Below are 16,411 nucleotides of genomic sequence, written 5' to 3'. Positions count from 1 at the left end.
AAACATCATTTATTAAATGAACATCATGCTGTATTGATGAAGACTTAAAACTACCTATAAAACCCATAAAGACATCAAGTACATGTTTACTGAGGTAATACATCAAGTGAGAAGTAGGGTTATTTTTTCATAGACTTCTATGCAATCAGACTTCTTGTTGGCCCCCTATTGGCCATTAAAAATAATCACTTTTCAGATTGGGAGCATGCCACTTATAGGAAACAGACTTCTCATAGGAATTAATGGCCTTTAAAATAATACACTGGTGCTATGTTTTTATATTTTCCTCTGCTTCATTATTTGGATCTTAATTATTTACCAATTATGGAATAAAAATGTTCATCTGTCCCATAGTAGTGTTCTTCATAGTAGCTGTGACCTTTTGTCCCTTTAAGTTAGAGATACCTAAAATGACATGTGGCAACACATTTGTCCCACCACTTTCATTAAATCTTCCACTGACCTCAAGTTGCACTTACATATCACCAACAACTCAAAGCTGCCATCTGTCACAAATCCTCCGACAGTAGATGACAAATACAGCAGTTACTACAGTTATAAGTAGTTGTTGTAGATTATGAACTAAAGAAAAAGCACAAGAACAATTAACACAGTGGACAGCTATGGAAGATGAAAAGCTTACTGTATCTCTGTATGTCTCTATAATCATATATAATCATGACTATTGGTGTGTAAATGTCAACATGCATGTGTATGAGTGCTTTGGTGTGCTGTAGTGAATGGTCCTGGGGGACATGGTCCAGTTTCATGTACAGTAGCTTTGACAAGATGCTGGCCTAGTTAAGAGATGTTGGCCTCTGTGCACATTACACATGTTGCCATTTACCTTGAATAATTATATCAGCTTACTGGAATGTTTCATGGTTATGTAAAAACATGATCAGCTGCACCTGGACTGCAGTTTCTCACTAAATGGACCTCAAGTAATGCAGAGTATCCCAGTACTGATCTGATAGCCGTGTTTACTAAGCTGTATGCCTCACTGTGTGGAAGAGACTGGGATCATTCTTTTACGTGTAAGGCAATTATTAGGCTGGACTTAAATGTGGCTTTCCTAACTTTGTAAAACTAAATGTAACAAATTTACTATATTGTTAAGAATTAAAATGATGATATATGATAAGCTACTTGAGTCAGTATTGGACTAATATCCAATATCAGTGTCCGCGCATCTCTACAAAATGACCTTAAAATGAGCAAGCTGGGTTGTTGAGCATTACCAAAACATATCTGAATCAACTGTAGTTTGTTGTAAACTGACAAAAAACAAAAAGTTTGGATTGGGTTTGAATTTTTTGGGGAGGGGGGCAGGGTAACCTAGCTCCGTTATGATGACTGACCAGGTGCAAACTGTAAAGATGTCAGCCTGCTCTGTTGACATTACTACCCATCCTGGATTGCGCGAAGTCGTAACATCAGCTGTTCTCATATCAGTTCTGGAATGCTGAGGATGCACTGCACATATAAACGTGAGGGAGAAAATGATGAAAGAAGGAGGAAAGCACAGCTGAAGATAGAAGCTGCAGAGAGTGTGTGTTACGATGTAAACAAATGCCAGATCTATTGACATTAGTAAAACCCTTGAAACCCAACAATGTCTCCAACTAAAGTGATCTCCATCTCATCAAACCTATGCTGTGCTTGTTTCTATTATAGTTACACCATAGTGTACATACTGAATCTATACTGAATCTATTTATGACACAGACACATAAATAAGTGGAGCTACATTGTAAATAAGACTCCATCACAATGTCAACAGCTACAAATATTACACTGCACCACACCCAAAACTACACGTACACAGTGAAGCTGATTGTTGGTGGACAGTGTTTTATTTCTACTCAGAATCACCTTACATAAAACCACGATCTCCTTCTTTTTAAAAACTGAATCCTTTCTCGCAGCTGGAGTGCGTACCTGGGTTACGCTAGCCTCTCCTCAACCTTTCCCCTTCTTAATTTGCATGTATGTAAACAGAATGGTGCCTGAACAGCAAACATGCAGCCACACATGATATCACTGTGGTCCATAAAAGTCACCCAACAAACATTTATATTGTGTTGTTTTATCAGTTGATGAAGGTGTGCACTTTGCCTCATACATTTCCCTATTATCCTGCAACAAAATGGGACTTTTTAGCAACCAGTTAGCAACATTTTGTGGTTTAAAGACTTGCCTGTATTCAAGCCAATGCACCAACCAAAACAAGTGGCCTATTCTAAATACAATACAGCCTAAAACAGTAAACTCAGTTCTCTTTTAAATAGCAATAGATCATATTTTGACAGTGGTTACTACCTATTTACTCCCACTACTACTAATAATAATAACAACAACAACATGAAGAATACGAAGAAAGAATACGAATACAAAGAATATGAATAAGAATACAAATACGGAGAATATCAAGTATACGAATACGGAGAATATCAAAAATACGAAAAATACAAATAGGAAGAATGCAAAAAATGCAAATATGAAGATATTAATACAAATAATACGAATCCAAAGAATATGAAGAATACGAGTTCAAAGAATACAAATACGAAGAAGAAGAAACTAATGTATAATAATATATTACAATAAGGAGCACACAGGATCCTGATCCCTCCATTGTAAAAAGTAAACTTGATAGTGTAACTCTGCAGCTGAATATTTCAGTCACTGAATTCCTGTTCCTGTGTTTTTTCCATTGGTGTGTCTACATCTCTACAGAACTTCTAAGGCTCTTTCAGCTCTGTTTTGTTTTGTTTTATGGCCTGCTAATTTACTGCAGTGTTTACCCTCACATCAAACCTGTTTCCAGCTGCAGCAGGCAGCTGTTTCCAACACAACAAGCTTTGATAAAGCAAATGTATACTACCTGCCCGGCACCAAACTGCAAACAAAGATAACAACCAGCTGTTGAAGAAAGCCAAAAGCTAACCGCTAATGAAGTTTGCTTTGAGATTATTTGTGCAGCTCTGTCATAAATTGCTTGCCAGACTAAATACACAATCCAAGAACCTTGCCTTGGATTGTATATAATAAAAAAAGGAAAAGGGTGAAACCTATTGTGTTATTGTTGATGAATGAATGCAGGTGTATTTGATAGTGAGAGGTGCATGTGTGTGTGTGTGTGTGTGTGTGTGTGTGTGTGTGTGTGTGTGTGTGTGTGTGCGCATGTTACATTTCTGCAGGTGGTGTGGAGAGTCTCCTTGTGCTATAGCGCATTAGGTGACCCCTAAAAATGTGACATTGCTAAAATGTGTACAGAAGAGACATCATGTAAGCTGACACCAATAAAACCTCAGACATGACCTCTCTGGTTAGAACATCAACACGCTGTTCTCCCATCATTCTGGAAGCTAGAGTCATAGAACACCTTCATACAATAATACAAATAAAACAAACCAACTTCAAAATAAGATCATGTCACTACAGAAAATCCAATATAAGTTATGTTATGTATTCCTTGCATTAAAACATCATTTAACTAAAACACCAAAGCATCCTTCAGAGACAGAAACATGAGAAACAATGAGCAGTGTGACTGCATGACAGGAACTAACAATGTGGCATTTCATTAAACTCATTATGTTCTTCTATCTGAGGACTCCACCTATAATTGACTGGACTCTTAATAGTTACTTAATTAAAAGGGCCTGCTGCCAAAGACAGCTTAAGTGTTTGGCAGAGACACTGTTATGCTCTGAGCATTGTGAGGAAATGAACACAAATAGTGCACATGGCTATTTTGGTAAGTCGGTGCACGTGGAGACATTTTAGATACTTGTTAGCTTTAAAACTAAATACAATAAAAGCTTTGCAGCACTATATCAAACAATTTCTTGAATGTATAAGACATAGTTTATTATACTTGTGTTATTTTAAATGACTATTATTGTACTATACTGGCTACATTTAAACAATTCACCTACATTTTACAGTACGGTTAATGATTTTACAAAGTATAATGTACTAGGTTACAGTACGGTTTGGTTTTGAGTCACAGTCAGGGTACCGACACAGGATAAAGCAGCTGTGAGCATGTTCATGCTAGACTGCCCCAACATCTGAGACTTAAAGAGCATTCTTTGACATCACAGTCGGTGGGGTTACATAAGGGAGTGGGATTCCCTGACCTTGCCACAGCACTGCACAGTACAGTGTGCTTATTAGTCCAGACAGCTGTCAGTCAGCAGTATGTCACCAGTGGGAGAGAGTGACTGTCATATAGTGTCAGCTGTGAATCTCTATGTATAATCCTCTCAGTTTTGTGTGTGGTGGTCACTTCCCTGGCTGAAGACGCTTGAGCTAAAGTAAGAATTGATCATCTTATTATCTTATTATTTAATGATTGGTACAGGTACATTAAAGTTTGTGCTAATTGTTAGGCTCAGCCTCTCTGGTCACTATGGTAATAAATGACCATGCATGCTATTTATAACTGCTAAGCTGCACACTGGGACGACGCTGTAAGCTGCCTAACGCTGCCAGAGTTAGCCCATGGCTCATTGTACCTAGAGAAAAAAAAAGGGGAAAAAAAGGGAGAGAGGAAGGGGAAAAGACTGTAGACACTTCCAGCAGTGCGAGTCAAAAATCAATTTCTAAAAGTCAAGTTTAACATTAAAAAAATAAAATAAAATAAGAAAATACGATTACCAGCTTCAAGATTAAGAAACAGCAGAAACAAAAAATGATATGCACTTATACACTCTAGTATAACATTTTAGCCGGGCTGGGTGGGTAAGACTTGATTACATATGCAGTGTATAACTTGCTTGTGATTGGCTGGTGAGCCCGGTCCCAAAACACACACGCGGCACTCCCTCATACACACCCTGAATGATGGGCACACAGAATGAGAGGGCCGCTAAAAACTTGATGACATTTTTTGACGCTCAACCTGTCCACAGGGATCTATCCCTGTATTCCCAATGTCCACAACACCATGATTCACTCAAATACCATGACTTCTGACTGTGTGTCATTAACTACAGAAGCACTTTACTGATTAAAACTCCTCCATCACTTCCACTATTCATTTCAAATCTACTACAGAGAAACAACACATCTCCTTTAAAAGCAACATTTGATTTTAGTGGAATAATTGATCTAAATGAGAATTCATAGACAACTAACTGTAATCCAGGTGTGCTATAAAAACTCCATCAATAAAACAACTGTCCCTACAAAGCAATCATATAAAAAAGAAAAAGCTGTAGAGGAGAGCGTGCACATTACACGGCTAAGCTCAAATATAATGGTGCTAGTGAAGGGCAGCTCAAGGAGTACTTTAGTTCAGAAAAACTTACCCTTCCGTCGAGAGCCTCCCTTTTGCTCCATTGTGAGGAGCAGGGCTGAAGAGGGGGGTGGGAGGGAGGGGGTCCTAGCAGTGCTCCCTAGGGAACTCCAGTAAAAGGGAGTCCAAAGTATAGAGATATTGCTAGTGAGGTGCAGAAGTCATGAATGCTGCCTGTGCTGTGTGGATAATGTGAGGATCAGCTATTTCTGTGACAGCGCTCTTGTGTGTGTGTGTGTGTGTGTGTGTGTGTGTGTGTGTGTGTGTGTGTGTAAAGTGGCCTGTGACGACGATGCTAGCGACATCAGCCATGCATCACAAAGCGCCCTCACCCTCCCGCTGACAGACCTGCATGCGCACACACACACACACAAACAAACACACACACACACTTGCCTCAACCTCCCTGATCTTCTGATCCCTGCTACACACACACGCACACACACACACACACACACACACACACACACACAAACACGCACACACACACACACACACACACAAAGTGGGTGGAGCAAAGAAAGCGAGGGAAGCAGAAAGCAGTAGTAAAACAAAGATGGACAGCTTAGGGGAGAGTGGCAGGAGGGAGAGGGAGAGGGATGGATGGATGTACACGCACACACACATACACACGCGACAAACGGCAGAGATGAGACAGCAGGAAGAAGCTGAAATAACAAAAGTCAATGCAACAACTGGCTTCTTTTCCACATAGAGCACAGTGAGTTTGTGGCTTGCTATACACATTAAAAGCAGTGCAGTATATTATTTAGAATCAATAGTCTTTTACTATTTTAAAGTGCAGGTGATGCCTGAGTGAGCAGTTTCATTTACTCTCTGACCTCTTCACTGACCTCCAAGGTGGAGATGGTCAATCGATCAGCAAAGCACAGTGAGGACACAGGACAATACAGCAGGGAGCTACAACAACAACGTACTGGATTTTACAGGATTCCAGGAAACAGGCAACATGAATATAAACTGTTTTAATGTGAACAGGCTATTACAGCATTCTGCTAAACCTGAGAAAACCCCCAAATCCTCACATTTGTGAAGCTGAAATCTGACTATACTTGACATTTTTGCTTCATAAATGACTTCAAATGTGAACTGATTATCAAAAATGAAGTTCAATGATTGATTGACTCATTATTTGAGCCAACATGGCTACCCCCTTACCCAGAATGCAACCCTCTTGAAGTAACAGATTACTCAACATTTAACAGATACCATGTTTCTTTTACATATGTGCACATGGCTGATGAGTGTTGGGAAATTGGGTTTAAGAAAAATATGTTTATTTCATTTTATGTTCCTGCTATTGTGATCTTGTACCAAAAATTCCACTGAGTATCAGTTTCAGTATATCAGTGCTATCAAATCATCATCTCTCTCTGTCTGCTTCATACACTGCGAATCTGAACTCATGGCAGTCAGACAGAGATGTGCCAAAGCCCCACAAACAAACACAGACACTGGCAGACTGAGCTCTTCCCCAGCTATTACCCCACTGCATCAGTGAACCCACCACTCTGCTGTCTGAGCCTACCTTTGTCTTGTCTTGCCCATTAATCTGTCTGTCTAAGAACATATGAAGTGGGCACTAATCACTTAACCAGATTAGGCTAATCCTGAACTTTTTATAAAACCCTGAAGACACGTTGAGGCTCTGGGCTTGAGGAAGATACGGCTTTAGAGGCGCACACGCACACACGCACACACACACAGCGGCTCAATTTCTGCTGCTGTCTTCTGGTTGCTGGACGCCTATCAGTCAAGTGAGTGTCCTTCAGCAGGCTGCGACAAATCAGCTGTTGGTTATTCAGACATGTTAAGCCACACCCCCAGCGTCACCTATCACAGACTCAACAGGGACTCAAAAGCATTCACAATAACCTAGGATGTCGTAGGAGCAATTTTTAATGCTTTAATAAAAACTTGTTGCTGACTTGAATGAACAAATGTTGTCCACTGAGGCATCAGCAGCCAGTGTGAAGATAAACTGAACATCCGCTGCAGCCATCATTAAACTGACAGATGTGCCAAGGCAGAGCTTAAAGAGGGGCTATCAAATCACACAGTAAGAAGGATTTACTAGTATCAAGCTCTACTTGGTTTGATGTCAGATGGCTGCTGTTAGTTATTTTGTGTGTGTGTCTCTGTGAGTGTGTGTGTGTATATATAAGTGTCTGTGTGTTGCACTTAATGATGTCCTAAGCCTTTAAACCCTTCAGGTAAACAACACTGTCTATTATGCAACACACAGCATGGGCGGGAGAGAAAGGACAGAGGGATGAGGGCTGCTGACAGTGTGCACTAGTGTCTAAGGTTTGAGGCTTTATTAAAACTTGCACACTATGACGACATGAGGAACATCAAGGTTTAAATATGCATCAATTTGCATAATGAATTAAAAAAAAAAATGTAATTGCAGATCTGTATTTAAAGTATATAAAAAATAAAAAATGGTAATGCATGTGGAATGGGTGGAGGAGAAGGTGTGGGAGTGTTTCAGCGAGAGAGAGAGAAAAGAGAGAACAGGGGTCAGCCAAGGCTAGTGGGATCAATGTTACTTACTGCTGCTTACACCTAAATCCTTGCTGCCATGTGTAAACATTAAGCATGAAATGCGTGAGAAAACAATAGTGCTTTTATCAACTGCCACCACCAAACTAATACTTTGCACAAGAGGAATCATGTTCTACACTTCTTAAGTAATTTAAAATAATAAATCATTTCCTTAGTAATTCAGGACTCAACAGGCATGGCCGGATGTACCATTCGGGCAATCCAGGGACCATTGAGCAGAAAGCCAGCCAGATGCCATCAGGCAAACACAGTGACACTACATTAGTCCTTCACATTTGTTCTGACTACAAGTGAAGATGAATCATGGTCATGTGAGGATAACAAAGAACGCACATGACTCGCCGCAGGCAGTGCAGTGGTGACCAAACCCTCTTCCCTAAAACTGAGCAGTCTCCACCCAAAGTGAAACAATGTCATTTTTTTATGAGCTGGGGCAGAAATCTCTCTCTGTCTGTCTCTCTCTCTCTCTCTCACACACACACACACACGCACACAGAGGTCCGGACTTCTCCAGATGGTGTCACCGTTTCACTATTTGAAGGAAACAGAGTGCACATAAATGTACACCCCCCCCCCCCCCAAATTTACTTGGAAATGCAGCTGTTGTTGGTGAGCCTATTCCGGGATTTCATCCTGAATCACATCGAGATCTTTAGCCCTTTATAATAACGCTCAGTCCACTTTGAATGCAGCCAAGACTATTTGGATGGATGTATTTAGAGGATGTTTGTGATTGACTCCAGAGAACAGACATTAGCTGCACTTAATGGAAGTGATGGTGGAGATGGAATATCCAACCACTTACTGATGTTATAAACGTAACATGTCCCAAATCATTTTCTTTACGCAGCCAAAACATTCTGAGGACTACAACAACCAGCACAGTCCTCTGAGGTCAGCCCTATGTGATAGCACCTCTAAGTTACTAAGTCAATGTCACACTCACTCATTTCAATTTAGATTTTATATCTATACTTTTCGGCTCCACTATAATTTGAATAATGTTGAAATAATAATAATGTGCACTTCCCACATTACATACTGTATTTCTTTACTGCTCAGCAGTAATGGAGCTGGTAAACAAGAAGAAAACAAACTATTATTTACAAGTAATTTGAAAGTTCCTCTTTCTCTTTTTGTTATTGAATTTTTTTATTTTTATTTGTAAGTTTCTTTGATCTTTTTATTTGGCTTCTTTCACCTTTCTATTTAACTAACACTGATTTTATTTACTGTTTATTGTTGTTGTTTTTGAGTGAACTCCAGGAAGACTAGCTGCCACTTTGCAGAATCTAATGGGGATCCTAATAAAGAATAAAGAAAATACTGTTTTACTCTAAACAGATACACTTTGAACATAAATGCCAAGAATACATACACAGCTGTTTAATGTCCAAACCCACCACTATGTACATGTGTGTGCGTGTGTGTGTTGCATCAGATAATGGAAATGTAGGCACATCAATAGCATTGATCAAACAATTAGTGGTGGAGAGTTAGACTGCTAATAGCTATTGGTGGTGATCCACATCCAAGGGTGGGGACATTTCATAGCAATAAAAACCAGACTTTTACCAAAGGGCTACTTTAATGATGTTTACTGGTTTTGCTTATGATTGCAACAGAAAGAGGCACACCATGTCTGAAATCCATCAGCAATGTCACGCCCACAATGAGCAGAATTTAACTGCTAAAATATGCTTAAACAGTCAACAAGCCCCAAAGTGAATTACTGGATAAATAAGACCAAAACACCAGTCAACGCTGGACTGGACTGGATTTTTTTTTTGTTTAACATCTCTGTGAGAAATATTTGAATTCTTATGCTTGCATACATGGCCAAAAGAAAATGAAGTGGAGCAGTGTACTATGTTTGTACCATTCTATTTTGTACTATTTAAAAAGAAAAAGAAGACATGTGAGCTTGAGGGCCTTAAACTACAACTGACTCGAGACAGAAAAAGATAGAGGGAAAAGAGAAAAAGCTACAAAAATGTGCGTGAGTTTAGTGGCTGAGAGCTTATCAGACACAACACATTGAGGGACATGTGGGGAGGAGGACATAGCTGTACAGGAAACAGGAAGCAGCAGTCACAGAAGGTATTACTGACTAAACCATCCAATCAACTGCAATAAAAATGTCCAATTGAGCTCAATTGGTCAAAACTGTCAACTACTTTTCAGCTCTATTCTACACACATGTGAAGATCTGAAAAGAGACATGGGACTATAATGGCTACAAATGTCTATAAAATGTGTGTGTGTTTTTTCTATCAATCACATACAAATATACATTTCCTAGTGCTTGCCCCGATAAACTTTGATATTATGTCATGTCCCATTCATTCAGTCACTCCCTTTTCTATTCCCTACATCCATTCTTCACACACATCAGCATATCATAATATCAGTGACTATACTTTCAAGCAACCGTGGGCACAGGCACAGCAATAATTTAGAATACTACTTTGTATGGGGGGATGTATTGTATGTATGTTCTTTCATGACCCAAGTTCATGGTGCAAGCACCGACTGACATTGAATAATAGCTGGATCAAGTAGAATAAGTAGAACTAAGTAATGTGGCCAACACAAACACACTGTTGAGAGTGAAGCAACACTGCAGGGTCAGGCTGGACGCTCACCGCAGTATAAATAACCTAAACTACAGTTTCCAAACCACTCCTTTGTCAAGGCCCTGTACAATACACATCTGTGAGAGCAGAAAACTGACAACAGAAGCCGAGACGCAGGTATGGACTGGACACAATCATACCAACAAATTAAAGAACCAACTTGACTGAAACCAATGTTGTAATTTAGGCATTCCATTTTCAAAGACAATAATAAATGTAAGACACATACAGAATAAGGCACGAGTAGATTACAACAGCCAGTAAGTCTTCCTCTTACCGTATATCTCATAATAAACTGTATTAGGGTGGAATGTGTTCCATGTTCCTATGTTATGGCACACCTCAAGTTAAAAAAAATATGAAGTACCCCATAAGAGGAAATGGTTTTTTTTTGTCTAAAGGCCTTTCCTATCCTAATTTAAACAATAAATCTGAATACACTGAATCACCACCAACCTCTGTGTATTTATCGGCTTTATATCTTATTTTTGTGTGCATTTAGTCTATGTTATAGTATTTTTATTGAAGCTATGGTGTTTTAGTTTGAGTTGTGTGATGTGAGTAAATCTATAAGTAGAAAAAGTTCAATAAAAAGATTGAAAAATTGATGAAGGCGGTTGCTAAACTCACAACTTATTCTCCGGTTGAAGTTTACAGTTCAAAAGCTGAATTATGTGGAGGCCTGATCACGTGTCGTAATGTTCCCACACTGAACGAGCTGCTCCTGAATCACTGGGGCTTTTCAAAAGAAAGCTCCCCTTTGGCAGATGTTTGCTTCATTTCATCCATTACTGAAGGTGGCTTGGTGGGCTAATGCACTGTATATGAGTTATATTTGTACAAGGATTTAGCACAAGTTTTAAAAAGAAAAGTCTCACTGCAACCTTCTGGAGAAGCTGACTTTGTGTTTTGATTGGTGCAAGTGAAAAGTGACACGTGTTATTATAGCTACATGGTGGGAAAACTGGTATAAAAATTTTTATACTAGTTTTTGTGTTTTATACTAGTTTTTGTGTTTGTGTTTGTGTGATATATGCTACTTGCAAAACAAAGCAAAAATAAAAGACATTAAGAGAATGCAAAGGGGGCTCAGAGGTTAACAACATATGAGAGAGAGAAAGAGAAACAGACAGACAAGACACATAACAGCTTTAAACAGAACCAGACCTGCCTGGGAAATAAACAGGAAACACATGCCTAGGACAGATGGGCCAACGCACACACACACGCATGCACGCACGCACGCACACGCATGCACACGCACACGCACAGACAGACTGAGGCAGTTGGCATGATCACCTGCTTAGTTTTTGCTTACTGAAATAAGGTCGATGTTTGCCATAGCATGTAAAAAAAAATATTGGTAAACTTTAATCATGTCATGAAGTCATAGTCCGAGCTCTGTGTTAGTTCAGTGGGTTAGAAAAGTTCTAATAGTGCACTAGCATGGTCAAAGTTAGATTTAAACCATCCCACTCTTCCCACTCCTGTGTAGATGCACATCACACCCTCCAGCAAACACAGCTTTCTGTTAAAAAAATGCATCCACCCGATCCAGCAGGGAAAATAAGACACATGTGGCTCCTTTCATTTGATCTGAACCAAACTGCTAATGCAGCTACTGATGAACTGTAAGTACTTCTTATTAAATTATTTTCTCCAATATGGGAGGTTATGTCATTTCCCATGGCAACAACAGATGCTGGAATGTCAGACTTCAGAGAAGCGGGGATGCTGCTGTTACTGCTGAAAGATTAGATCAGATTAGATTAGGGATGGACATTTCTAATGTTGAGGGGAGGGTGGGGGCACATAGGCTCAGCTAGCTTTTTAAGTAGGGTGACAGAGAGGTAAAGTCCACTGAGAGTTACACACAAGTTTGCTGTATTTACATTTTTTTTTAAACTTTATTTCTAAAATGTATGATGCTGCCTACTCTAGAGTATAAACCATATTTCAAATGTATGTTACTTGACATTTTCACACTCTTTTTTTTTTTTGCTTTAACATTTTGGAAGTGTAAATAGGGGAAAAAAATTAATTGTAACAGATTCGTTACAGCACTCAGCAGTACATGATGTGGTTGCAAACAGTGAAACCTACAGTGTGCTGTAACACTGAACAGGGTTTCAAATGTTTTAGTGCAGCAGGGGTCAAAAATCACGATGAAACTCTGAAGCTCTTCCCATTTGTTTCAATGTGTTTCAATGTAGATACACATAGAAAATGAAAACAAACAGTGCGGAATTCTCTGAGACATCATGCTGTCTGTTCAGTATTGCTTTTGTGCTGTTACTTCCTTTTCACACCACAGCTACATGAATCATTTATTTGTTTAATTAATTCTGTGCTGTTTGAAAAGGACAAAAAAAGGGGATGGGCTCGCCACAAACAGTTTCATTACATGTCAACACACCGAAGCGACCAGTAGTTTCCTAAAAATGTTGTGGCTTGTCTATAAAAAGAGGTGAGGAAAGAGAAAGAGTAGGTCACGGCTAATGAAAAAAAAGGCAGGGTTCAAGCCAGGAAGCTTGAGCTGCTGACATTTGGTTAGATTTGCATTTGTTTGGATGACATGACGAGTAAAGTAGCTTCACTATCATATATCTACTTTTAAAAAAATAGCTACCTGTGTGAAATAGAAAGTAATGACTCACAGAAAACACACAAAAGAGAATAGATGTTATCTGTTTTTTCGAAGAAAACAAGCGATGGCAAAAGAAACAGAACCTAGAAGCGGAGAGAGGGAGAGTGGGACAAAGAGGGAACTCATTGCGAATGAGAGGAACTGGAGTCCATTACATTACAGCATGGGGGTGGGATCTCACCTCCCCCCACTCAGCCAACGGGAAGCGAGCCAGCAGGATAATCAATAACAGTGACTGCTATTTGACTCAGTCCTCTCTGCACAACATGCTCATGAGCCAACGAGCATTTAAGCTATAACGGACCCCTCCGTCATAAATCATACAGAGCAGATCCTCTCAAACAGACACTTTAGACAAAGATTACACATTGAGTCCTCTGGTCTGGGCATAAGCTTGGATCCACAGCAGAAGGCCTGAAGTCCAGTTATTATCTGGATTCATGCAGACAATAGAGCTGTCATCTTTAAAACAGCGTCAGTGCAAACAAAATAAAGTGTGTGGTCCTGATGTTACAGCACATCATTTTGTGGCTTCTGATCCGTCCCCTCCCTGCTCCCACGTTATTGTTGTCGCTACATTCTTTGTCAGAGAGCGACGCTTGCACGCAGGCAAACACACACAGCGGAAACCGAAGCGCACCGCCGTATCGTATCCTTCACCAGCATCATAATAAAATGCCATTCTCTCTTTCTCTCTCCCGTAGTCTGTAAAATCTTACCCAGCGTGCAGCCGTAATTGTAGCTCCGCGGCAGGAATTATTTGATTCGCTCAGCGCCACGTGAAGCGCTGTAAAAGCAGCAACTTCAACTAACAACGGTCTGGAAAAACACAGGAGTGTTAGAGAGGAGTTTGTTAAACATGCACTCCGTAACCCCCAACCCTCACCCCCCCACTATGCTGGATATTCTAACAAAAACAGAGGTTTCAAAATATTGCCCTGACATTACGCCTTCACACAGGCTGGTACCAGATTGATACTGATAGCAGGAGCCAGAGGAAGAACGCTTTGTTGCAACATTTATCCATCATGTCAAATCCATATGCATGTCCATTTAGAATGAATCTTGCAAGATGGACAGCCTGCTAAATATTTCATGGGGACCAGAAATAAAATATTCAGATTAATAGGGCAAACGTCAGCTCAATAAATTCAGCCTTTACTAACCACAATCCTACTTTTCTCATTTGTACCTGGGAAATATTTGCAGAACTTCACATATAATACACCTTGAAGTATTTGTGTTCATATATGTATATTCGTCTTGGTACATGTGGTTATTTCTGAGCCGAGGCATTGAGTGAAAACTTCTGATATCCTGTTGTTTGTTACACCCTTGAGGTTCACCACAAGGTCCTCGGTGGCTGAGTCATATTAAAAGGGGTGGCATGTAAATGGTAATCAACACAGACAGATGTTAGGAGATATGAAACTCATTGGTGTCCCAATTAGAGCCTATGTGTGGATCCAGTGTTTGTTAGTGCACCGCTAGGAAACCTGGTGCTATATGGAGACAATAAAAAATAGGGGAAAAAAGCAGGTAACTGGTGGTGTGTGTGTGTGTGCGTGTGTGTGGAGGAGGTTAAGTAGGGGAAAAACTCTGGCATGGCATTTCAAACTCCCTTGAGCGGCGTGTGAGGGAAACTCTCATCTCACGCAAGTTAGGCTGGAACAGGAGCGAGCCTTCCCTGAAATTCACTGTCTTCCTCTTCCTTACACATTATGCACCCACGCACAGCCCATAAACAGGTTTGCTTTCAAAAATGGCAACAGTAACTGATGAAAACTGCCAAATGATCAGCTTGTCCTAGATGCTGTAAGTAAAGTCTGAAACTAGTGTCTCAATAGAAAAGTAAATATGTGTTTCAAAGGTTAAAAAGGTGTAAAGGTTTCTCTGGTGTCATAAAGGAAAAGAATAAGTAAAGAAAAATAAAACTTGGCATATCTCAATGGTGCTAATCGCCCACCTGACGTAGCTAAAAGAGCCCCACAACGTCTGATCTCACCTGTGGCGTCTTCCTCCTCCTCTTTCAGCGCGTTGTTGTCATCCACATCATCTTCCTCGTCCCCCTCTTTTGCCTTTCTTGTGCCGTCCTTTACGGGGACCACAGTGAAGTTGGTGGGCATTTTTACACCATGTGCTTCCTCTCAATGTCTCCTGTTTGTAAAACTCTTATCTCGCTCTCTGCTCTCTCCTCTCTCCTCCCTCTCTCTCTCTATCTCTCTCTCTCTCTCTCTCTCTCACTCTCTCGCTGTGTGCTCTACTGGCTCTTCTCTCTTTTTCTCCGTCCAGCAGCTGACTCTCTCTTATCTTCTCTGTTGCTCTCGTCCTTTTGGCTGTTTGTTTTTTTCGTTGATTTGTTGCCCCGGCGTACTTTTTTCTTCCTGGGCAAGACGTCGGGTCTTACTTACTGGAGGTTTTGTTCCTATCGCTAGGAGACTGCTCTACACCCATGTGACCTTCAACCCCACCCCTGTGTCCCCCCCCCTACCCCCCTCCCAACTATCCAAATAAGGAAGAGCGGGACTGCCCCGCCCAAATAGGGGCAGTACCCCCCTCACATACACTTGCAGCAAAACATGACATGCATGTGTGCTCATAAGTGTGTGAGAGCATGCACACAGTGCTTTCTGTGTCTGAGGGAAGATTCTCTGGACACAAATGTGGCTCCAGCTCACAAAAAAAAAACAAAAAAACAAAAGCCGGCAATGTCAGCCTTTGTTCAAAGAGAGGAGGAAGTCCAGAGCTGCTCCACTAAGGAAAGTTTTCACACACACACACTCACACACATATACATTTCCTCATTTCCTATCCAGTGTTATTTGACTCCATGTGCACAGTCAGAAGAAGGCAGGGCTGATTTTAAAAGACATACTGGCCCCCCACCCACACACACACACACACACACACACACACACACACACACACACACACACACACACACACACACACACACACACACACACACACACACACACACACACACACACACACACACACACACACACATACTATATAGAGGGGGTATGCAAGTTGAAGCTCTGCATTGTATGTACAGCTCATTATCAGTGCACTGTGAAAATACTTAGAGAGAAATGGGGATGTGGAGCTCAGAGTGAATCAATAAAAGTGTGGACCTCATGCTTTTATCTCTAAAGAGCAACTTAGGAAATATGAGGCGCTGTGTTGACAACAGAAAGCAGTAATGGCTGGGAAAATGTGATCACAGGC

The 16,411-nt window shown here is 40.5% G+C and overlaps 1 protein-coding gene across 4 annotated transcripts in view; it reads right to left on the bottom strand.

Moving 5' to 3' along the window:
• slc12a7b (solute carrier family 12 member 7b) overlaps positions 1–15,615 on the bottom strand; it is a 42,829-nt gene extending 27,214 nt beyond the window's left edge. For 3 of the 4 annotated variants that reach the window (XR_009927568.1, XR_009927569.1, XM_062441121.1), the window contains exon 1: positions 15,186–15,614. Coding sequence is in view for 2 of the 4 variants with exons in the window: in XM_062441121.1 (XP_062297105.1) it covers positions 15,186–15,306 (121 nt within the window). In the remaining 2 variants the exon portion in view is untranslated. Of the gene's footprint in view, positions 1–15,185 lie in introns of all 4 variants that reach the window. The other variant, XM_062441122.1, reaches the window with a different exon arrangement.
• Between the last annotated feature and the right edge of the window lie 796 nt (positions 15,616–16,411).

The sequence above is a fragment of the Scomber scombrus genome, chromosome 20 (assembly GCF_963691925.1).
Source record: "Scomber scombrus chromosome 20, fScoSco1.1, whole genome shotgun sequence".
Classification (NCBI taxonomy): Eukaryota; Metazoa; Chordata; class Actinopteri; order Scombriformes; family Scombridae; genus Scomber; species Scomber scombrus.
This window is presented reverse-complemented; position numbering and strand designations above follow the sequence as displayed.